Source organism: Eleutherodactylus coqui, chromosome 11 (assembly GCF_035609145.1).
Source record: "Eleutherodactylus coqui strain aEleCoq1 chromosome 11, aEleCoq1.hap1, whole genome shotgun sequence".
Classification (NCBI taxonomy): domain Eukaryota; kingdom Metazoa; phylum Chordata; class Amphibia; order Anura; family Eleutherodactylidae; genus Eleutherodactylus; species Eleutherodactylus coqui.
Window position 1 is genome coordinate 119,160,934 of NC_089847.1, and position 24,935 is coordinate 119,185,868.

Here is a 24,935-nt window from a genome sequence, read left to right on the forward strand (position 1 = left end):
GGAAATAACTGCATATAGAGCTCAGAGACTGGATTGTGTGGAGGCGCAGATCTGGAGAAGCTACCCAAAAATTCTGCTGCACTGAAAGTTCCCGAGAGCCCAGCGGCCTCCATGATTCTTACATGGTAAAAGTTTGGAACAACCAGGACTCTTCCTAGAGCTGCCGACCCACCAAACTAAGTAATCAGGGGAGAAGGACCTCGGTAAGAGAAGTGACCAAGAACCCAATGGTCACTCTGGCTAAGCTCCAAGTGTGCAGATGGGAATAACCTCCAGATGGTCAACCATCACTGCAGCCTCCACCATTCTGGGCTTCAGGCATCTTTCACACGGGTGATAATGATATCACCACCAGAAAATCGCAGCTGTGTTCTGTGCGATATTGCTGCGTTTTCCTGCAGTGATATCTTGATTTTGTGGCGCTACGAAGTCTCTTTTGCCGAAATTTTCAGGGGAGCTTGAAAGATAAGCCCTACCCCGAAAATAAGCCACTCCGCCGCACTTGTTTGTAGTCTTCAACCAGTGCTTCCTGGTCAGGGGGTTCAAAAATCCCGCCTCCAGGAAGCGTTGGCTCTGATTGGCTGAGCCACGGTGCTCGAGAACCAATCACTGCAGCGCTCGATGAACCAATCACAGCCATCGCATTTTCAATATGATCATAATTGATTTAGGTAATGTATTGTTTTTTGTTCTTTTAATGCAACTAGCGCTTATTTTAGGGACAAACAGTAGGACTTCCTACTGTAAGCGTTGCATTGCACCGCAAGAAAACCACAATTTCGTGTGATGCAACACAAAGGAAGGCTCCATAGGGAAACATGGGCTACAAAACATCGCAAATCGCAGCTGTATAGAGCATGCCGTGATATTTTCTTGCAATGTCACAGGCTACAAAACATCGCTTGTGTGAAGGACCCCGTTGGAAAGCATGGGCTTCATATACGTGCGATTTGTAGCGCTGCCGCATCGTGGGAAAATTGTGCGATTTTTGTCGTTCGTGTGAAAGCGGCCTTATGGCAGAGGGGCCAGAAAGAAGCTTCTCCTCAGTAAAAGACACAAGAAAGTTGCCTGGAATTTAACAAAAAGCATCTAAAGGACCTCAGAGTGCAAGAAACAAGATTCTCTGGTCTAATGACACCAAGATGGAACTTTTTGGCCTCAATTCTAAGTGTTCTGTCTGGAGGAAACCAGGCGCCGCTCATCACCTGCCCAGTACCATCCCCACAGTGATGCCTGGTGGTGGAGCATCATGCTGAGGGAACAGGGAAACCGGTCAGGGGGGATGGAAAGCTGAATGCAGCAAAGTACAGAGATCTTAATGAAACCCTGATCCGGAGCATAAGGGTCCTCAGACCGGGCAGAAGGGTCATCTTCTAACAAGACAATGACCCTAAGACCCCAGCCAAGACCACATAGGAGGGACTTAAGGACAACCCTGTGAATGTCCCTGAGTGATCCCAGCCAGAGCCCTGACTTGTACCCAATCGAATATCTCTGGAGAGACCTAATAGTGGCCGTCCACAGACGGCCCCCATCCAAACTGACAGAGCTTGGGAGGATCTGCAGAGAAGAATGGCAGAAAATCCCCAAATCCAGGTGTGCAAACCTTGTGGCATCATACCAAGAAGACTGGAGGCTATAATCACTGCCAGAGGTGCTTCGCCTACTGAGTACAGGGTGTGAATACTTATGGCAATGCAAAATAAGTTTTTTATTTTAAAAAAGTTCACAAAGATGTCAAACATTCAGTTTTTACTTCATCATTTTTTGTGGTGCAGAATGATGGGGTGAAACTTACATTTTTTTTTTAATTTGCACAAGGCCATAACAAAACAAAATGTAAAAAATTATATATATATATACAGTGTATATATATATATACATATATATATATATGCTTACCCGTCACTCTTTGCTGCAACCAATCACAGCGCAGCTTTCATGTTACCTCAGTAGTATAAGATATAACAACCAATCACAGCGCAGCTTTCATGTTACCTCAGTAGTATAAGATATAACAACCAATCACAGCGCAGCTTTCATGTTAACTTAGCAGTATAAGAAATAGCAACCAATCAAAGCACAGTTTTCATGTAACCTCATTAGTATAAGAAGTAGCAAACAATCACCGTGTAGCTTTCATGTTACCTCAGCAGTATAAAAAAATAGCAACCAATCACAGTGCAGCTTTCATGTTACCTCAGCCGTATAAGAAATAACAACCAATCACAGCGCAGCTTTCATTATACCTCAGCCGTATAAGGAATAACAATCAATCACAGCCCAGCTTTCATGTTACCTCAGCACTGTAAGGAATAGCAACCAATCACAGCGCAGGTTTCATAATACCTCAGCACTATAAGGAATAGCAACCAATCACAGCGCAGCTTTCATGTTACCTCAGCACTATAAGGAATAGCAACCAATCACAGCGCAGCTTTCATCTTACCTCAGCACTATAAGGAATAGCAACCAATCACAGCGCAGCTTTCATGTTACCTCAGCACTATAAGGAATAGCAACCAATCACAGCGCAGCTTTCATGTTACCTCAGTGGTATAAGGAATAGCAACCGCAATTGTCTTGCGATACGTTCGGCGGATGCATCATCTTGTAGTTGAACACGCATCCCGTTGTTCATCTGTTTCTGAAGCTTGTAATGCCTTTTTCTTTTGTGCTTGAGATGGAAATGGATTGGTTAATCTACATCTGGGGGGCATAACTGTCTACGATGCTCGCACGTGCCCCACCTATCGTAGCATAGATGGACTATGCCAGAAACCTTCCCAGGAGTGTACTCAACAACTTCCCAAAGACTCATGGCGATTGGATGAATGGTGCAGTAATGCATAAAGGACAGACAGACATATATATATAGATATAGATTATAATCAGCATATCCATTGTTATATCTTGGTAAACTCTCTAAAGTCTATCTGTTCTTTCCAAAGTCTTTTTTGACTTCTCTGTAGGTACTTGTTAAAAGTTTTTATCACTAAGGTCCGGGTGCTGCGACCCCCACCGATCGCTAGATTGAAGCCGCTGAAGCGATCACAACTTTTGATGTATCCCTATGACCTGTCAAAAGTTTTTGGAAAGCGCAGTTACACTCTGAGTTTCCACATTCCGATCCTCCTAGAACCAGAGGTGGACTTCTATGCGGCTGTCACTGATCCCTTCCAAGTCAACAATAGAACAAGCCTTTTTAGAACCACTTACAGAGCAGGAAACTAAAGAATGCTGAAATGCATTCAGTACAAATAATTGCTGCATAAATGTCTTTTATCTGAATTGTTAAGAAATGACTTTATTTTTTTTTTAATTTCTTTTCAACAGAAATTGGTTGCTCAAATGAAGCAAGATCCACAGGTAAGATGTCACTATTTTCTACATTTCTTGGGATATGCAAAATTGCTAATTGATGATAAACATTAAACGTGCAAATTACTGTACATAAAATGGAGTGCTAGATGTTCTCTAGTAAATATACTCTTTGTCAAAAACAATCCCGCCCCTAGAAGAGGTTGTCGTTTTGCTGCAAAACCCAGCATGCAGTTCCATCTCAGGCAGAGCTGTACATGCTGAGAGTTGTGGTGATTAGATGGACGGTCACCAGAGGCCCTAAAAGCGGTTTCCCCCTTGGCCTATAAGAGGCTCTCGGAGGCTCCTTCTGTGTAGTGACCTCTTCTTCCGCTTGTGTAGAGCTTGTTGGCCACTAGACGCCTCTACGACGCAGAGAAGAGATTTCACCTCGTTATCAGAGTCTGAGAGGGGCCCATTATTGGGATGTGAGAAGCTGGATGGTTGTATCCATGAATTGTCCCCCACCGGCCGCTCTGACCAGACTATTAGGAGGTGTTGGGATCAGTGGATGGGGGGCACACAAGGTGACCAGGCTCAGGACGCCCCCTACAGACCACCAGTAGGGAGGAGCGTCTGACCAGACTGTTAGGAGGTGTTGGGACCAGTGGATGTGTGAGGGCACAGAAGGTGACCGGGCTCAGGACGCCCCCTACAGACTACCAGTGGAGAAGACCGTCTGACCAGACTGTTTGGAGTTGTTGGGACCAGGGAATGGGGGCACACAAGGTGATTGGACTCAGGACGCCCCCGACAGACCACCAGTAGAGAGGAGCATCAGACCAGCCTGTTGTGTGAGGGCACAAAAGGTGACCGGGCTCAGAACGCCCCCTACAGACCACTAGTAGAGAGAAGCATCTGACCAGACTGTTAGGGAGTGTTTGGGCCAGTGAATGTGTAAGAGCACACAAGGTGACCAGGCTCAGGACCCCCGACAGACCACCAGTAGAGAGGAGCGTCTGACCAGACTGTTAGGGAGTGTTGGGACCAGTGGGTGTGTGAGGGTACACAAGGTGACTGGGCTCAGGACGCCCCCTACAGACCACCAGTAGAGAGGAGCGTCTGACCATATTGTTAGGGGGTGTTGGGATCAGTGGATATGTGAGGGCACACAAGGTGACCGGGCTCGGGACCCCCTACAGACCACCAGTAGAGAGGAGCGTCTGAACAGACTATTAGGAATTGTTGGGACCTGTGGGTGTGTGAAGCACAGAAGATAACCGGGCTCAGAACCCCCGACAGACCACCAGTAGAGAGGACCGTCTGACCAGACTGTTAGGGGTTTTGGACCAGTGGATATGTGAGGGCACACAAGGTGACCGGGCTCAGGACGCCCCCTACAGACCACCAGTAGAGAGGAGCGTCTGACCAGACTGTTAGGAGGTGTTGGGACCAGTGGATATGTGAGGGCACACAAGGTGACCGGGCTCAGGACCTCCTGACAGACCACCAGTAGAGAGGAGCGTCTGATCAGACTGTTAGGGGGTGTTGGGACCAGTGGGTGTGTGAGGGCACACAAGGTGACCGGGCTCAGGACCTTCTGACAGACCACCATTAGAGAGGAGCATCTGACCAGACTGTTAGGGGGTGTTGGGACCAGTGGATGTGTGAGGGCACACAAGGTGACCGGGCTCAGGACGCCCCCTACAGACCACCAGTAGAGAGGAGCATCTGACCAGACTGTTAGGTGTGACCAGTCTGACCAGTGGATGTGTGAGGGTCCGACAAACCACCATTAGAGAGGAGATTTTGATGGGTTTTCATTAAAAACAGAAATATTTCTGTTTTGAATGAAAACCCATTGAAGTGAATAGGAAACAAAATGGAACCTTTTAATCTCATTTATATTTCCGTTTCTCTCCTCCTTTTATTGGAATAGAGAAACGGAAATGATTACGGGATTCGAACTCCAGTGTAAACGAGCTCTTATGAAGGGCTCTTTTACACGGGACGATAGTCGGCTAAACGGCTGCACAAGGGCTGGCGTCTCGCGCAGAGCGTTTAGACAAACTTTGCCGCAGGATCACAGGGTTTCTCGCTCAACGCTTCACCTTTTAAGTGAAGCGCTGATTGAGGGAGCGTTCACAGGGACCAATGAAATGCTTTTATGCTCAAGAAACTGCCCGGTCTTTGTTCCAGTTCCCGTGTCGATGACGGTTTCCGTTTCTGAAGGAGCCGTTACGCACATGTGTTAAATAAACAAAATGTAAGCATAACACTCCTAATAGATCCCATTAACTATAATGGGATCTATCAGGTTTCAGTCCTTTCACCATAGAGAACAGACAGTAATCGCGTCGGTTATGCCAGTCATTAAAGAGTGGGGAAAACACATTTTCCACCCCTGCCTCTCTCACCTGAATGCCTGTCACACATTGGAATTCCCCTCGGTATACTACAGTCACGTCCATCAATGCAGTCCCCTGTATGATGCTTATCAGGCACCATCTTGATTTTTTTTCATTTCTTTCACCCCTATCCCTTGATGCATCAGCATAGCATTAGCTAGAGGCTGTACAATTTCTGCCTGCTGGGAGGACAGTTTAAGTATCATTACTATTTATATGCATCTAAATAAGCTGCAGACCAAAGTATACAGTCAGGAGGATGAACTTTGATCTCCTCTATTACAACTGTAATGATCATCATAAGGAACTGTGATAGGAGTGTCTGTGCCCCCTCTATGCAGGTCCCTGCAGCAGCATAACAGAGTGAGCGAATGTCTAGTTTCAGACAACATAACCCCAAGTTAAATGTGGGCCGGTCCATCACATGACCATCTGAGGAAAAAGAGGTCAGGAGTTTCAAACAGACAGAAATAACTAACCAAAGTAACACTAGCTAACTTATATCACTTATATATACTGGGGACGGCTACATGTTGAATGGAAAAAAATTCACTGGAGTGGCCCTTTAAATGTGAACCTCTGTGCTGTACTCTCAGCAGTAGAGTAGACCCCGCCTAAGATTGGGGCTGCACAGCGACCCGTCGCATAACTAAAAGACCTGTGCGATTTGCCGCGGCACGACTGTTTCAGGGCTGTGATTTGACTATTCAAAATCAGGCAAGTTGCAGACAGGTCGCAGGTAAGTCGCTGTCGCAGGCAACTTACCTTGATGTCAATGGTGGAACAGTCCCTCGCAATCTGCAGGCGCAATCCAGCGGAGTTGGATTTTTTGCGACTGCGGTGTTGTAGTTAACAGGTCAGAACGTGAAACCGCTGACGGTGCGACACAAGTTGTAGAGGAGTCCCAGCCTAGTGCCAACAGCTGCGGATTCATTGCATTATCCTCTTCAAGTAGAGTTTGAAATATGGCTTACCGACCCGCCCTTGTGACATTTCCACCATTGAGTTAAGGCGTTTCATCATTGCCAACAAAACTTTTCTAGCAGCTGGGCCCACTGTGAAATAAAAAAATAGAGCATGGTCCTGGATTCCAGCGTACGGCCCGGCGGAAGTCGGGTGACTGCTGTGGCAAAACAAAAGCCACAGCGCCACCATTTGATCTCCTGGCATCGCCACTCACATCCTGGGCACCATGGGACCGTAGACCGGACACCAGGACCGTGGGAGCCCCCCAGCTGTGTCCCTGGGGAGGGAGGAGAGGCGAGGATATCTTTATTTATTTTATATATATATATATATTTTCTAGTCTGTGTACATCTATATTGTGGCTTCCGTTTATAATAGAGGCCACACACCATTGCGCTGGATCTGCGACCACCGGTGGACGGTGTTGTCCCATGACGGGGGTCCGTAGGTCTCCGCCACGGTGGGCAGAAGCAGTGCTATTTTTCCTCTCTAATATGCAGGCCTCCGGGGCAGATGTGGGCGCAGCTTGTACCCGTTTACTTGGGCCCGGTTTGTTTATAGCACACTCTGCGCATTCAGAAAATGACTCCTGTACAGCAGCAAAATAAACAGTTGGGGGCAGCAGTCTAGTCTGGAGACGTGTAGTGGCTGCTCCGCTCGCAGCATTTAGTGCTTCCAGCAGGTGATCCCGCATGCTGACCTACAGGATGTGTTCGGACATCTGTTCCTGCAGACTCTGTATGTTGTTGTTGTGTTAGTCGCTCCTGCCATTACATCCAATTATATTTGCTTTCTTCAGAATGCAGACTTGAAGAAACAACTCCATGAACTCCAAGCCAAAATCACATCCCTGAGTGAGAAGCAGGTAGGTCCAGAAACGTTCTCTTTACTTCTCTTTGTTTATATAGTGGTGCTTATACCGGGTGCAGTCAAAGAGCCGGATCCGACGCTGTATCTCAGTACTGGCGTCCTATAGTGACATAACAATAGCATACAGTAATAGGAAGGCATGGATGTACTACATGATACTATGACGCACGTCTGGAATGGGGATTTTAGCCTCGTCTTGTGGCCCCTGCAAGTGACAGAGAGTAAAACCAAATTGCAAAGTTAGAGTAGCAAGTAAGAAGCAGGAATCCGCTTTCCGTGTCTCGCCAAACCCTGTGGGACCGTGGCTAGGACTGAAGTAAGGAAAGCGTCCTGGAAGTGGCCTCCTTCTGCTCCGATAGGGGCCGATCATCCAGAAAGTCGTCCGCCGGCGTCTGCAGGAGATTCAGGTACCGGTCCGTGTTAAGAGTTGCTAGAATGAACACCGGTCCAACGAGGCGATTGCGCCAAGTTTAAACCCAGAGTTTTACACTAAAATTTGCATTGTCTTCTGATTGGGTCTTACTAGTAATTTGCATTGTTCTGCACTGAATCAACGCCTCGCCATTCGCTAACACCGTCCCGCAATGATGGCGTCAGCCCTGGACTGCGCTGTCCAACGGCTCATGTATCATAGCAGATGGAGGCCACTTCCCGTATGCTTTCCTTCCCTACCATCGCTCCACAAACTCCAACAAACTATATCGTCTCTGGAACAAGAAGCAGCAATGATTTGTTTCCGGATTACCTGTGCAAAGACCCAGATTATGCGAGTTGGATACGCCGCACCCAAGAAAACGCCTCAAGCACGGTCAAACAGCACATCGGTTGCAGGAGTTTGATCAGTTTGTCTACAATCACCAATGACGGGGATGCGGAAAATGTGTCGTATCGGGAAGGCGTGGGCGACTTTTAAGCGTCTACGTCCCATATGGGCACCATCTGACTCCCATTACAAAGGATGGTACGACTTCTGAACACTATTGTCATCCTGAGTGCACTATATGCATCTGAAACGCGTAAAGCGACCGCATGTATCAATCAGCGACTTGTTTTCCAACAGCGATGCTTTTGTCCCTTACCATGATCTGTTACCAATGAAGAAAGGTACCGCCGCTCCAGTACGAGGCCGCTCCATTCCCGAATCACCCAAATCCAACTCCGGTTTGCTGGACACATACTACGCCTCCCGGAGACAAGACGCCAAGAATCCGAAAAATGGGAAGCACCGGCAGTAGAGGCAAAAAATCGACTAGCGACGTACATTTGTAGAGGACTTCCCTCCTGTCGAGCTTTCATGGGATGACGCAAAAATGCTGCCTTTAATCGCCAGCGATGCCATTATTGTCACCCAATGGCCCGAAAGGTGTGCGAGGACCTAAATCTAAGTAACGGGGGACTTCATTGAGACTCGTAGAGCCGTGGTCTCCAATCTTGGTCCTTCCAGCAGCATCATGTGACATTGCAGATTGTCAGGGCATACTGGGAGCTGTAGTTCCACAACAGTTGGAGAACCACAGCTTGGAAAGCATTATCTTCTTCCTTTCAGGCTCATTAACAAGCCCCCCGCAGCCCACTGAATACATCGGTGACATGTAAAGCTTTCAATCAATATATTATACTTGTCAGCATAGAGGGGGGAAAAAAGGCTTTTGTTTTTTTCCTTCCAGATGGAACATAGCGATTAATACTTCACAAGTACAACATATCAAAGTTCTGTTCCTGTCATTGTTTGCATGTTTTCTTGTTTGAGGGTTTAGTAGAACAGATTGCTACAAAGTACTACTTTGCAATGATTAATGTAGTGAGCCATGTTTACTGAGGAAGGGTAACCGCGCCGGGTGTATGAATGGATGTACGCACGTGTCTGAAGAAAGCATCTTGCCGGAGTTGATTACTTTTAATTTACGAGACAGATTTCTGCGTCGTAGAGTTTTCGCAGTTGTTGTCAGAAAGTTGACATTCATACTAATAGGCGATTTAAAGAGGTTGTACCACAATTACAATTATCCCTTATCCACAGGGATAACTTGCTGATCGCTCAGCTCGAGAACAGAGATCCCGTGTCCCCCGTCCAGGAGGCTGGTTGTGCATGCTCTCATACGATCCATTCACTTTCAGTAGAACTGCCGAGATAGCCAAGCGGTACCCGCTCAGGTATCTCCGTCAGCCCCCTTGCAATGAATGGAGCGCTGACCGCGCATGTTTGGCCAGCGTTCCATTCCTGGTAAGAAGCGAGCCCACAGTGACAGGCAGAGCGGGCGACGGGAGTCCCGTTCTCTAAACCCCCACCAATCAGCAAGTTATCACCTATACTTTGGATTTTGGATAACTTGGAATTGGGATACAACCCTTTTAAGTAACAGTTTGCTTTCTTAAAAACTAAAACTAAATATTGATAATTATGGCTAATTCTTTGTCGGAACTTAAACCCTTCACGACCGACGACTGCAAATTTACACCGCTGCTGCATGGGTTCTGTGCAGCGGCAATGTAAATTAATGTCAGCAATCCCCCGAGGGGGTTAAACACCAGCAGGAGCAGCCTAACAACCTGTGGTTCGGGTGCTGTTATTGGGACCTCATTGGCTCAGGTCCCAGTGATGGCATGAGAATAACAGCCATTCCTAGTAGCAGCCAGGAAAGTTTGTTATAGTAACAAACCTTCCTGGCGTATCAGCGCTGTGAAAACACACATGATTGCTCATGCCTGGGATTGCCTGCAGGGGAGGTGAGCATGTATTGTGTTTTTATTTTATCATATATTTATAAGTGGTCAGTGCTTGGTCAGTGCGGATCGCACATGCGGGAAGAAATCGCAGCATGCTCCATTTTTCTGCGGATTTAAGTCAGTGGAAGCCGTCCAATCCGCCGCACACCCGCAGCTGTCACTTTGGACATGCCGCAGATCTGCAGAAAAGCAGATTTAAAAGAATAAAAGTGCACTGCAGATGTGTCTGGTACTACGGCCGGCACATCTGGACGCATCCGCCGTGCTGAAGAAAGAAGATCCATCCGGCTCGGAGGAGACCTGCGCTGGATCTGGACAGGTAAGAAAATTTCTTTTCCTGTCCATGTCTGCGGGCACGGCTGGATTCTGCTGCGGGATTCAGCAGATTGAATCTGTGCATGCCTTAGGCCTCATGTCCATAAGCACTTACGGTTTACCAGCGCAGAATCCCGCAGCGGATTCCACCCGTGTCCACAGACACGAGGCCTAAAAATACATTTACTCACCTGTCCGGATGCAGCGCGGGTCTCCTCCGAGCCGGATGGATCTTCTTTCTTCAGCACGGCGGATGCGTCCAGATGCAACGGCCGTAGTACCAGACGCAGTGCAATTTTATTCTTTTTTTTTTAAATAAATCTGCTTTCCTGCGGATCTGCGGCATGGACGCAGTGTCAGCTGTGTCTGTGCCGTGGAGCGGACGGCTTCCATTAACTTCAAACCGTCTGTTGGGAAAACCACAGAGAATGGAACATGCTGCGATTTTCTTTATCCACGCGCCGGAATAAAATGACATCCGCAGGTATTTAATTACCTCCGGATGCCCAATGCATGTCTATGGGGCGTATTGAACTGCGGATCACCACCGTGCGGATTCACTTTTGCCCGTGGACGTGAGGCCTTGGAGATATTTTCAGTTTTACATCCCCTTTTACATTTAATTGTGCCTCCTATTACGGAGCGTGAATCTGGGCTGTTTGTATTAGTCCTCGTTAGCGTTGTGCCGCGCAGCCGCCTATTCAGAGCGCTTTCCCCTCAAACAACGACCTCTGATTGTTTCAGAACCTGCGAGTCACAATGGCTGCTTTTAAAGTAATGAAAATGAAAGCACTTAAAACCGGTATTTTCAGGCCTTTGGGGGCTTCTAAGTGGGCAGCAGTAATGTTACCCAGCTGTGAATTTATTCTAATGGCTCCGGAATGTAGAGTCCTATTTTATTCAGGAGCGGCTCCGCAGGATGCCAGCTTACACTTACAAATACAGAGAAATGGACTTAAAATATTTATAACTTAAGTCATCCGGGGTTCGGCCGCGGACTGATTTTCTTTGTTTCCTTTGATAGCCCTTTTCTTTCTTTTAACTTTCAGTAAGACGAGTAAACCGTTCCACTATTAGGCACCTATAGTCCCCGAAAAGACCCCCCGCGCCCGCCGCTTATTGTTAGCGTAATTCTGTTTTGTCTAGCGCTCATGAATATCTCCGCAGGTCTAACAAGAAAAGATTCCGGAAAGTGGAAATATGATTGATAAGATGTGAAATATGTCAGCGGCTACATGAAGTGTTTTTTTACTGCGGGTCAGACTATACAGCGGGATTGTGTGTAGTGCCATATAGACGCAAAGCGGTAGGAGATTTGTCATCAAGCCAATTTGTTAATTCACTTTTTTAGATGCGCCGGAACTATAAAAAAAAATGAAAAGGCGAATAAACCACATTATACCCGTGGATAGTGTGTAAGAATAACACGGGGTAGCCGTATAACAGTAAAGCCAGTATATAGTAGGAATGCCAAACAAATCAGTGTAGCGTATCGCGCCACCGTATATTAAATGGCAGCGCAAAGAATGGAGTGAGACCTACATACTGTATACAAAACGCACCGTACATTAAAAATATAAAAAAATCACTCGTAGCCGGGATCACAATATTCATATAAAATATAAAGAAGAGTAAAGCGAGGCTACTTGCAATATATTTTTTAACCCCCTAGTGACAGCTCTATAGTGTTTTTACGTCCTGTTACTGCAGGACGTGTATGGAGGGACATCGCAGGGAACCGTGCGGGTGTCATGGCAGCCGGAGGCCTTCTAAAAGGCTCCAGGGCTGTCATGGCAGAACGCCTTGCAAGCCATCCCTGTGGCGTGGCTTGATAGACCGCCTGCCTGATAGCAGCATGATGTAATGCTATGGCATTACATCATACTGCAGGAGTGATCAAAGCACCGCAGGTTGTGGTCCCCTCTGGGGACTAAAAAAAAAAAGTAGTAATAGGATCAATAATGTTAATTGTTATTATTTTTTAAAAAAAGAAGACGGCGGCAGAAAAAAATTTTAAAAAATGTATTATATGTTTGAAAAAAAAATACAAGTAGTACAGCAAAAAACCCCAAAATATATGTTTGGTATCGTAGTAATCGTACTGACCCATAGAATAAAGTTATCAGGTCATTTTTGTTGCAGTTTGTGTGCCGTAGAAACAAGACGCACCGAAAGATTGCGGAATGTCATTTTTCCCCCATTTCTCTCCACTTAGAATTTTGTAAATGTTTTTCAGTACATTATATGGTACATTAAATAGGACCATTGAAAAACACAACTCGTCCCGCAAAAAACAACAAGCCCTCATACAGCCATGACGATGGATAAATAAGGGAGTTATGATTTTTTAAAAGTGGGTGGAAAAAACGAAAATAGAAAAAAACAAAAAAAGCTCAGTTACTAAGGGGTTAACAAAGTATAGATGTATAAAAATACAAATAGCAAAAAATGCTACAAAATGTAGCAATGAACCTCTCTATATAGACTCCTGAAAAACTTGTGATAACATGGTTGCTACCAGCAATGGGTATATCAGAGGCATAAAGGATATAGAAACAGCTGTCATTCATGGGTGGGATCACACTCATCATATGAGGTATAGGGTGAATAAATAGAAGGGGTCACCGCTGTATACAGTGCAGAGGTATACAAATGATGGAAAAGCAAACCTCTCTCTCAAAAAACTCCTAAGGCCTCATGTACACGGGCGGATTTTTGTTGCGGGTTCCGCAGCGGGCGTCTGGCTGCGGGTTCAGCAGCAATATCCGTCCGTAGCATGCAATGTAAAAGGATTCTTACACGCACACGAGCGGAAATCACTTGCGATTGGAAGGATCGCAGCATGCTCTATTTTCGTGTGGGACTCGTACTGACGGCTTCCATTGTAGTCAATAGAAGCAGTCCGCCCCGTGGCGATTCCGAAACTTTCTGAATCACCGCAGATCTGCGTCTGCACTGCGCACGTGCGCCATCTGGCACATCCGCAGCACACAGAAGACCAATCCGGTCAAGTACATGGGGGGGGGGGGGGGGGGGGTCACCAGCCAGCATAGGGTTGATTCCGCTGCGCGATCCCACATGTGAAATCCGACCCAGTCATGTGCATTTGGCCTAAAAAGTGTAATAATATGATTAAGGCCTCCTTCATACGGGCGACAAAGACGCGCGATTTTGTAGCATTGCTACACTGCTACAAATCACATGTATGTGAAGCCTATGGTTTCCTATGGGTTCCTTCACACATGAGATGTTTGTAGCATGTTACAAAACGACACACAGACCTCGCAGGTCCGGCGATATGCCCGCGACACGCGAGGTTTTGTAGCCCATGTTTCCCTATGGAGCATTCCTTGAAAATGCGGTTTGCATGCGATGCGATGCAACTTTGACAGTAGCAAATGCTGACACTTAGCGAATCACAGCCAGTGCTCGAAGAATGGCTGTGATTGGCCATTCACTGCCCCGATCAGCGCAGAAGAGGTAATGTATACTTTTTTATTTTTTCTCCTTTAATTACAGCTTATTTTTGGGGTAGGGCTTATATTTCAAGCCCCCGCAAAAATCCTCGCACGTGATGCTACAAAGTCACACGATTTTGTAGCGTCACATGCGACTTTGCAGCGCTACAAAATCGCAGTATCGCAGCGATATCGCACAGTGCAGCGATGCGGTGTCGCCCGTGTGAAGGAGGCCTTAGTGTCAACCATGAAGCCTACTGGGAGCCCACCTATGATGGAGAAACACCCCGCCGCACATTACAACCTCTTTGTCGGTTCCTACCATGTGATTACAATGGCGGCTTCACACCCCGCTGATTCGCTGTAGATTTTTGCACCCTAAGACTATCTACAAATATTAATATGCATTGACAGCTGGGTGTTATTAGTGTCCCTACACTGTCAGCTCTGATTGGACAGTATCAGAGTATTTAGGGACACACCCTTTACTGGTAACATCCAGTTGTCAATTTACTAATACATTTCCAAGAGGAATAACAGAGGAACAGTCCAACACAGGTCTTTCAAAATGATTTCATGGGGAATGCGAGCACTAAAACGGACAAGCGAGTGCACACCATCTTTATAGTTTCCATCACAGTCTTATTTGCTAGTCCCACGTGAAGCCGTAGGGTCCGTGGGATCTACCGCTTCCTTTCGGTCTGCACCACCTCTCTTTTAGGACCGTCCCAGGGAAAAGGCCTTCACACCGTTAACACAGGGGTGTCTGCAGTAGGACAAGCGTGTTTCGGCTGTCGCAAGGATCTTTTGTGACGCTGCTGTTTCCCTCGCTCATAATCGAAAGTTATTACTGAGCAGCTGCAGTCCGCTCGCTGCGCCGTCTATCATTTTGGGCGCTCGCACGTGGATGGCATTGTGCCCGCATTACGCACCACAAGAGTTGCTAAATTCTGCCCCATAGGGGGCAGGGGGCTAATCTTGACTTCACGATTCTGACGAAAGTTAGAATTGCGCCACAGCAAAACGATGATTCGTTGAATTAACTTAGAAAAAACCCTTTACATTATTATACACTTCCCTAGAAATCAGTCTGCTCATCACCTCCTGCTCTATAGCTGGTTGGCTGCAGAATGAACTGTGCATGTTAATGGTGACAGATTCCTTTTTAAAGGGGTTGTCCATTTGTAAACTGTTGAGGCCATCAATAGTAGATGGTCGGGTGTCTGTCGCTTAGGACCCCTGCTGGGCAGTACTTCACCTGGCCAGTATGCTTTTGGACTGAGCTGATTTCTGCAGGTAGCAGACAGCTCTGTTCTTAATGTAGTGGCCAGGCTTGGTATTACAGGCAAAGTTTCCATTCATTTCAATGAGAACCTGACCTGCAATATCAAGCCTGGCCACTACAGTAAGAACAGAGCTGTCTGCTACCTGCAGAAATCCCAAACGACGACCCCCACAATCTAGTATTCGCGGTCTATCCTGAGACTAGGCATCAATGGTTTACAACTGGACACCCCCTTTAAGATCAGGTTCACACATTGCTATTGCACCTAAATTATTTGTACTTGGGTTACATGAGATCCGCGTGGCGTTTTTGGCGGCCTCTTAATTTCTAATGAAAACCTAAGCCTGGTGGAAATGGTTTAAGGTCGGCGCCCAAGATGCTCCGAAAACCCCTTTTACGCCATGATGCTTCCAGCAGGATGCATCAGTGAAGTGGCTGGTGTGAGCGGTGTGACAGGCCGTACCGCGTGCGCTGATTTGTGGGTCCCCGGAGAAGGATGTGCGGCCCATTCTGCTGATATTACTGGTTAGAGGATACTTATCCTGACATCACAATTTAGAGCAACATAGTACATTACTGCGCTCTCTGCGCTTTTATGTGGCATGTTTACAGCTTCGCTTCCTTTCAAATTGGCAATTGTTGTATTTCTTCATTCTCTGAAGCTGAAGAGGCTGCTGAATGTACGGCCATTAGCGTTCGGCTCCGGCTCTTTCACAGTGTAAACAAAATCTTCTATTGAGTATCCACGGGAAAGAATAGTTAAAGCCGACCCGCCGTTCCAGATGGGGGGGGCAGGGTGGGGGGGCGCGGATGATCCATGTGAACCGGCTTCCTCTTACTGGTAGAAGAATTATCTTCCCAGAACATAATGGGGTTATAGAGGTACACAATACTCCTATCTCACGGAGCTCCATGTGTAATCAAACCGAAATCTGGCCATAATGAGCTCCATTACATTAACCCCTGAAGAACCAGGCACTTTTTGGGGATTTTACCCATTCGGTGGTTTTACTGACCTATTTTTTTTTTCAGCTACCAACAGTATTTTACTGTTTCCCCCCCCCCCCTTCCCTCCCCCGTGACACAAAGAGGGCTATTTATTTATAGGTTTTTTTTCACTGCCTTTTTTTTTTTCCGTTTTATTGGGGATAAAAAGCTTTTTTTAACATTTAGGGCTTATTCAGACGACCGTATATCGGCTGGGTTTTTTACGCCGAGCTGATATGCAGTGTCCTCGTCTGCAGAGGGGGAGGATGGAAGAGCCAGGAGCAGGAACTGAGCACCCGCCCCCTCTCCACCTCCTCTCCGCCCCTCTGCACTATTTGCAATGGGAGGGGTGGGACAGGGCGGAGCTAAGCCCCAGAGCTTAGCTCCGCCTCATCCCGCCCCTCCCATAGCAAATAGTGGCGAGAGGCGGGGAAGGGGCGGGAGTTTCTGCTCCTGGCTCTTCCATCTTCCATGGAGATCATGTGCAATACAGTTTAATCAATTCCGCAGGGTCACTGGCCGGTCTCACAGCCAGAATCTGCTGCGGGCCTCCCTCATGCGGAATCCGACCCGTCCGTGTGAGCCCGGCCTAACAGCTGAGGAAAGCGTATATCCTAGAAAAGCCCCGGCGCATGCAACAAAATAAGCCATAGGCCCCTATATACCTATCGGAGGCCAATTACACGGAGTTTGACATGGAGTTTCCGCATTATTTCCACTACACGTACGCATACCATTACACGTCATTCCCTGTCGGTATGACAATACTATCTTCCATTATGGTTTTGGTGTTTTTTCCCCCATTATCTGCTCATTTCTAATTCAAGCTAGTTAATGCAACCAGAACCCGGTCTGCGAGGAGCTCCAGAGACGCACATTGTCCGTTTTCTGCGACGTAAGTTAGCGCAAGGCCCTGTAGACAATGCTGATGAATGCTCCGCTGCGGGGATACTCTTATGCTTCGTACGAGCGCGCGTCTTATTGTTTTATTGGAAGAGCGCAAGCGGGAAAGCAAACAAAAAAAATGCTTTGAGCTCCTCCCAAGCTTTAAATGAAAGTGTAATCCCCGTTGCAGCCTCGTACGTGTTTACATAAAATCATTTTCCGCCCGCTCTCCCCTTCTGCTTACACGCTGTGTCAATCCAGAGCTTCCTCCATGTAAAGTTTACCGCAGAATTCTCCTCTGCCCGGGAATGAAGGGAAATTATTTGCTAAATTGTAGCAGTAAAATACCAGGGGGTAGAGCCGGAGCACCGCCGCTTGCTTGTTATTCTTCCTAGGCTCCGAGTGCTAATATAGGAGTTTGCAGTATATTTTGGTGTAATGAGGTCCCATCAGATCTGCAACTTAATTGTATTTTGTCTCCCATGATAGGCCCTCAATCAGGAGGTTATTTTCTTGCCAGCCGTAATAGTATTGTGCTACTTACAACTATTTTCCGCTCGAGTGCTTTTTCTTTATCGCCATATACAAAGGCCTAAACCTGGATGCTCTAGGCTCCACGTTACGTCCCTCCACATTACGTCCCTCGACGCAACATCCTTCTACGTTGCATCCTTTTACATTGCATCGTTTTACGTTACATCCCTTCACATTAGGTCCCTCCACGTTGCGTCCCTCCACATTGCACCCCTCCACGTTGCACCCCTCCACGTTGCATCCCTCCACGTTGCACCCCTCCACGTTGCACCCCTCCACGTTGCACCCCTCCACGTTGCATCCCTCCACGTTGCACCCCTCCACGTTGCACCCCTCCACGTTGCACCCCTCCACGTTGCACCCCTTCACGTTGCATCCCTCCACGTTGCTTCCTTTTACGTTGCATCCCTCCGCATTGCGTCCCTCCACATTGCGTCCCCCCGTGCTATGTCCCTCCACACTACATCCATCCACGCTACATCCCACATCACAGTGAAGTCCTTCAAACCTGGAGTGACAGTGCTTTAAATGCCAGCACATTACAGGAAGGCGATTGCAAAGAATGACGAGCGCCCGATGACTTGCAGCCGGGGACAATTCGGTTCCGTCATTGTGTGATCATTTTACTTTTGCAGTCAGTGGGCCGACTTCTTGACCGGATGTCAGTCAGCGACACGCTCTTATGTAGCGGAGATAAGGTTCTCCATCATTGTGTAAATGTAAGGCATAAATCTGTGCGTCATCGGAAGAAGAGCGTGAAGCATAATTATGGTTTTAATGTTTTTTTTGTTTGAAGGTCAAGCATATCTATTGCTCTTCATTGAAAATAATCATGATTCATGTGCAAATTAACGTCACGCCTCTCACCTCGTCAAAAAGTGTCTTCTATTTTAAACTTATATAGTCTACAAACGACAGGAGAAATGCGTATGAAGCTATGAGGCACCAGCAAAACCGCGTACGGTAGCTCTACACGATACGACTGTCGGACGCATGAGCCGCCCAACAGCTGTACTAGAGACTATCTGTGCTTTACACGGGAGCGATAGTCATTCCAGTGAGTGGAAGCAGAGTGGGACGGGATCACTCCAGCCGGCCCTCCAGTCACTGTGAAAAGGAGGCGTCCGTAGATTAGAGCAACTCCTGTTTATAAGGCCCGATCGTCGCTCGATTTTAATAAGTGACTCGGACAAGTGAGCGATTTGCTAGTGACGAAGCATCAGCAGCAACTGTTCAGGCCTCATTTATTAGTAAAGCCCCACTTAGACACACCGATTATCGCTCAAAAGATGTCCCTCAAGCGACTTTTGAGCGACAATCGTGTTATTTACAGCGCAAGATGATCACTCAAGATGAGCGATCACCTTGCGCTGCCAGTGGAGGATGCAGAAGATAAGTGGGGTGTCCCACTTGCCTTCTGCATTCAGTTGTTTACCACTCCGAGCACCCAGGTGTTATACAGCTGAGCGCTCGGAGCGGAGGATGCAGAAGACAAGGGGGGTGTCCCCACTTGTCTTCTGCATCCAGCTGTTTTCTGCATGGAGCGCCCAGCTGTTATACAGCCGAGCGCTCGGAGTGAAGGATGCAGAAGACAAGGTGTCCCCGCTTGTCTTCTGCATCCAGCTGTTTTCTGCACGGAGCGCCTGGCTGTTATACAGCGGAGCGTTCCGTGCTGGGTATGGAGCACAGAGCTGGACCGCTCTGTTCTTCATACCCAGCCTGTTATCAGGGAGCGGGATACAGGTGAAACAATAGTATCAGCTGTATCCCGCTGTGAATCCCTGATAAGGCTCATAGTTGTCTTTCAGCACGCTGAAAGACAACGATGAGCGACGGCTTAACAAAAACTGCACGATGTCACTGCAGTTACACGCAACGATTATCGCTCAAAAGATGGCTTTTGAGCGATGATCCTTGTGTCTAAATGTGCCCATCTTTTAATTTTCTGTCGAAAGATGGTTATTTAGTTCTGCTTGAAAACCATCATTCAGTGGAACAGCTGATAAGCAGGACCACAGGCTGTATTCTGCCAGGTCAGCTCTGATAACATTGTTACAGCTGTTCTCAGTTCTCACCCTTGCTGGCAGAACAGCTGATAAGCAGGACTGCAGCTGTGACTGCTGTCCAAGGTGCTGAATTCTGCATAGGGAGCCCATGGCTGAACAATGGAGTTAATTACAGAGCTCAGACCTCCTGCTGAGTTCGGTAACAGCTCCCAGAAGCTCATTTGCATACAAATGAAGCTGATAACTACTAATAACAATTATGCAAAACGATCGCTGATCTTTCAAACTTTTGAAAGATATCTGTGTGTGTAAATGGGCCTTAACTGTTTTTTGTTTATCAGTGACAGAACCCGTTTCTTACAATCTGGAAAGAGGTTTTTCCACTGCACTCTGGGTAATGGGATATCTGGTGGGGTGGCATTGATGGAAATCTGTGGCGATGACACCGGACAGAAGGATGATCTCAACACGCTCTGCTTGAGATAACACCATCATTCACAATGTCCGTAATGAAGAAACATCTGTGTTAACAAGAGAACGAATAAAGTTTTGTTAAAATGAATCCCGCCATTGCTTTTCTCGTGACATTCTCCACAAGTTTGGAGTATCACACACCGGCCTTCCCATTGGAAAAATTACAGTCGGGTCCAAGATGGCTTTTACGTAGGAATGCAGGCGGAGCGAGACGGGGATCGTTACGGACCACCCGCCTCCATTCACATTACACAGGCAGTAGTTCATAGATGAGCTGCCTGTTCACACGGCCGATCCATCGTTCAGTTACATGCATGCAGAAAAATTAGTGGAGTCGTTTCATAGCGCTAATTGCTGTAAAAAGCGGGCTGTGTGAAAGCGACCATAGGCCATCTTCATACGGGCGGAATCTGCAATCGGCGTCTGCACGCAGGATCCGCAGCAAATCGCAGGCATTGAAAGGCATGTACTTTTATTTTTCCGCTCGCAGTCGCGGGCACTGAATTTCGTATTCCGCGAACAGAGGAAAAACGCTCTATTTTGCTGCAGCCTCCACGCGGACGGCATCCATTGAAGTCGGTCATTGGCTGCGTTTACACTGAACGATTATAGTTCACTTTCGCTCTTTTGAAGGATTTTCGGAACGATAACTGTTCCCTGTAAAGGGCCTTTAGTCTCGCAGGTGTAGAGCCGGGTGGTTGTGACGGCCGCAGCGCACGTTGTATCATCCCTAGTGATACTATCATTAAGTACATAGAGGACTCCATTCATCCCGCTCCAGCAGCTGTCTTTTTGATTCATAGCCCGGCTTGTATGCAGACAGTTTGCAGTAAACATCAACTCGCCACAAGTGTTTTGCACCCATTTTTCGGTGCATTAAGTGCTGCTTTTAACTTTTTCGAACACTGCATGCTGTAATTTTCATGTACTAATTACCATAGCAACGGGCGGCAGCGGAATGAATAAATGAAACCACTCGCTTCCTTCAAGCAGGCGGCCGTGTTGTGTGAATGCTTGCGTCTGGTTACTTAGCAAAGTTGTAGCGAATGAGCATGAAGGAGTAAGGCTGGGTTCACACAGGGAGGATTTGCCGTGGAAATTCCGTCCGGAATTTCGCCGTGGCAAATCCGCCTGCGGCTGCTAATCCCGGGATAAGCTAGCTATGTGGACGAGATTTCTGAGAAATCTCGTCCACACGGGACGGCGAATCCGTCGCGGCAAAGCCGGCAGAAGCATGTCCATTTTTTCTTTATTCCGCTGCGGCTGCACTGTCCTCTATGGGAGCATCAGCCGCAGCGGAAAAGCGAGCGTCCAGGCCGCTTCAAAACCTGCGACTAAGTGCCGCGGGTTTTGAAGCGGCGCTTTTCCCAGCGGAAATCTTGCGGTTTTTCACTGCGGCCAAACCGCAAGATTTCCGCCGGGAATCCAGCATGTGAGAACCCAGCCTAATAAAGCCAGTGACTTTTATGGAATTGAAAACACTACTTCTTTTCCTAAAGAAAATTTACAGCCCATTCACATCCGCAGAAGAGGGTTTTTTGACCACTCAGCATCCAAAGTGTGGAAATTAGCAGTTTTAAGGACTTTGATAGAGATACAGACCAGAAAAGAAATTAGGAATTCTATTATACTTGTAGTCAAAATTCTATCTGGTTTATCATGTCTAGCCCCCATTAGGCCAGTGCTTATCTCACTACAAACAGGCATTTAGGCAACATGGTCATGTGACAGTTCCTATATATAGAATTTTTTTTTTTTTAAAGGGGGTGTCAGGTTGTAAATTATTGAAGACCATCAATAGAACATCGGCTACAGTCTGTCGCCTGGGCCCCCTTTGATGAGCTGTTTGCGTTCGTGCACTGAGGCGATTTCTTCAGGAAGCAGACAGCTCCGTTCCCACTGCAGTGGTGAGTCTTGGTATTGCAAGCAAAATTATCATTGCAGTGAATGGGAACTTTGCATGTAATACCAACCCTGGCCACTACAGTGGAAACTGAGCTGCAGAAATCGGCTCAGTGCACGAATGCAAATAGCTCATGAAAAGAGGTCCTGGGTTGCTGTCACCCAACTGATCCAATGTTGATGGCCCATCCTGAGAATAGATTATAGTATACAACTGGACAACCCCTTTAATTCTGGGTAGTTCAGCAAAAGAAAAAAGACACCCAAAACGTGGATTGCAAAACCAATAGAGTAATATCTTTGCATAGCTCAGAGTGCTGATGTGAATACATTAGCAGCATTTAGTATAAAGTCTAAAATAATTGAAAACACCATAATCTGTACAAATTCTGCAGCTCATAGAAATAAATACCATATTTTTGTATGGGCTGTTGATAAGACTGAACCGGCATAGCAGGATGTACTTTTTTAATTTTTTTTACTTTAAAGTTAAAGTATAACTGCTGTCAACAAAAGTTTATAAAGAGCCTTGTGTAGACTCGAAAGCTTGCGCTACTAACATCATTTCTTTTTCTTGGGCATTAAAATGTATAATCTACAAGATTTGTTTCTCTTACTGAGAACAATAATGTTTCAAAAAACTCTTACCTGTCATAGACCTTCTATTGAGCCTTTAGTCACCTAGTGATCGGTGGGGGTCTTGGCACCCGGACCACTCGGACTCAAAACTTCTGATCTCCATGATCTGTCCAAAGTTTTTTGCAAGCACAGTTACACTTTAATGCCAGGACTGACCTGTTTCATGGTTTGGTCCGTGTTTCTATCTGTATTTGTAGAATTTTTCCTTTAGCATGTTTCCACAGTTCAAGTGGGTCAGGAGGGGTACAGTGGAAACCGCCTCGTAGGTGTGAGGAGACCATGCAATGCCCCTCTGGGAAATCTGCATTAGAAGGTCATTATCTGGTCTATTAGCAGGCCTTGTACCATGACTGGGAAGCCTCTGGCTTTGGCTTATATTCCCAGTCATGTTACAAGGTCTCTAATGGCGCTTTCACTCGAGACGGAACATTCTGCAGAACGCTGCGGGATATTCTGCTGTTCGGAAAAATCCCCACCAAGGATGTGTTCACACCACGGGATTTTCTGTGCAAAGTCTGGCTGAAAAAGTGTTTTTTGGCGTGGATCCATATGCGGAATTTGCCCTATCAACAGGCAGACCCCGTATGTGGAAAATCACATTTCTGCGAGTTTCCTTGTCTAGAAGTGACCGGTCGCTACTTAAAGCAGAAACGCTGGTTTTCGCATCGGAATTTTACGTGCGGATTTTACCTATTGACGGGGTAAATTCCGTGCTGAAAAATGGCAGATTTTGATGTGGTTTAACCCCTTTAGTGGCAGCTTTATTATTACCATATTATGGCAGGGAAATCTCTGGGGCTTGTTCGCTGAGTATACAGTAAAAACCCTGGAAGATTTCAGATGACAGCTCAGTGCTCTGCACATTTCAGCACTAGAGCTGTCCACGGAAATCTTCCAGGTTTTAACTGCATGGTAAGTGCAGCAAGCCCCAGAGATTTTCCGGGCGTGCCACTAAAGGGGTTAAGGTGGAATTCACCGCATAAAATTCTACAGTGACTTCCGCCGTATGAACGTACCCTAACATACAGATTCTGATGCAGAATTGAAAATGATAGAACCGTGCCGGCATTTCCATGGTAGAATCCACATGTAGACCTGCAGATTTTGACAGCAGAATATTCCACAGCGTCCCATGTGAAGGTACCATAAAAGTCAGCCCACAGACTTGTAGGAAAGCTTTCCTCCAATAGGCGGCGCTGCCAAAGCATTGTAACATTTTCCATTTGTCTTCCGCAGTTGAAACGTAACAGTTTTTTACTATTTTTGTTGTCTGGAGCTGCTAGGTTTTGCTTTAACGCCATTTTTTCGCTACCGTGTAATAATCCTTTTGTGCTCCTCATCTGCAGCATATATTTAGGCGCTTTCTCAAAATCAAGCTCCGCATCTGGAGGTATAAATTACTGGCTTAAAGATTTGTAGGGCTTTCAGTGCCTTTATTATTCTGCGCTCTGACAGCCCAGCGGTGACTATTTTGTCAGGTGCACTTTATACGGTTTTATGTGCAATTTTGACAAGATTTTTTTTTTCCCCTTTACCAGAAACCAAATCATTTCAGAGTGATCACGTAAGTGCATTGGGTAAGGAGACGTTTGTCATAGACCTGGCAAAAGTGACAGTCTGAGAGCAAAAAGACAAGAAGCTCCTCTAATTTATGTAGCAAGCGCTGCGCTGCGCTCTTCAGCTAGCTTACTGCAACCATCCCTACCGGAGGGAGCCGGTACCAGAGGAGCCACACAGATAGATAGGAACCAACGAAGTCTTATAGAGGCCATACCTCTGTTGGCTAAGCATGAACATTAGATTTGCAAGCTTTCAAGGCTTCTCAGGCCATCAGGCTGGGGTAACAAATTAGCGCTAGCCTGATGATGAGGCATAAGCAGCCTTGAAAGCTTGCAAATATCTTTACTAACCAGGAACATTTTATCACCTCTGTGTTTGTCTTTTTTATACAAGACTGTTTAACATCACATAGATTTTTCTGTCTTTGGCTGCTTTTACGCCTGCAGTGGGGATTTCGCTTTCCTGTTCTGTTCGCAGAGCAGGAAAGGGGAATCCCTGCGGCCAAACAGTTCCATATCTGGACAGAACTGAACAGCGCCGGTCGGGCCCTGTTGACTATAATGGGGTTCGCCCAGATGCCCGGTTTCTGCCCAGCGCTTTTTCTTCCTGGTTTTGCAGC

General features: G+C 46.8%; 1 protein-coding gene across 5 annotated transcripts in view; it reads left to right on the forward strand.

Annotated features, from left to right (window-relative positions):
* The window catches only part of PHF21A (PHD finger protein 21A), a 124,509-nt gene that overhangs the window by 49,102 nt on the left and 50,472 nt on the right, over nucleotides 1-24,935 (forward strand). For all 5 annotated transcript variants that reach the window (XM_066583411.1, XM_066583407.1, XM_066583409.1 and 2 more), the window contains exons 3-4: nucleotides 3,337-3,369; nucleotides 7,474-7,539. In XM_066583411.1, coding sequence (XP_066439508.1) covers nucleotides 3,337-3,369; nucleotides 7,474-7,539 — 99 coding nt within the window. The remainder of the gene's footprint in view (nucleotides 1-3,336; nucleotides 3,370-7,473; nucleotides 7,540-24,935) is intronic.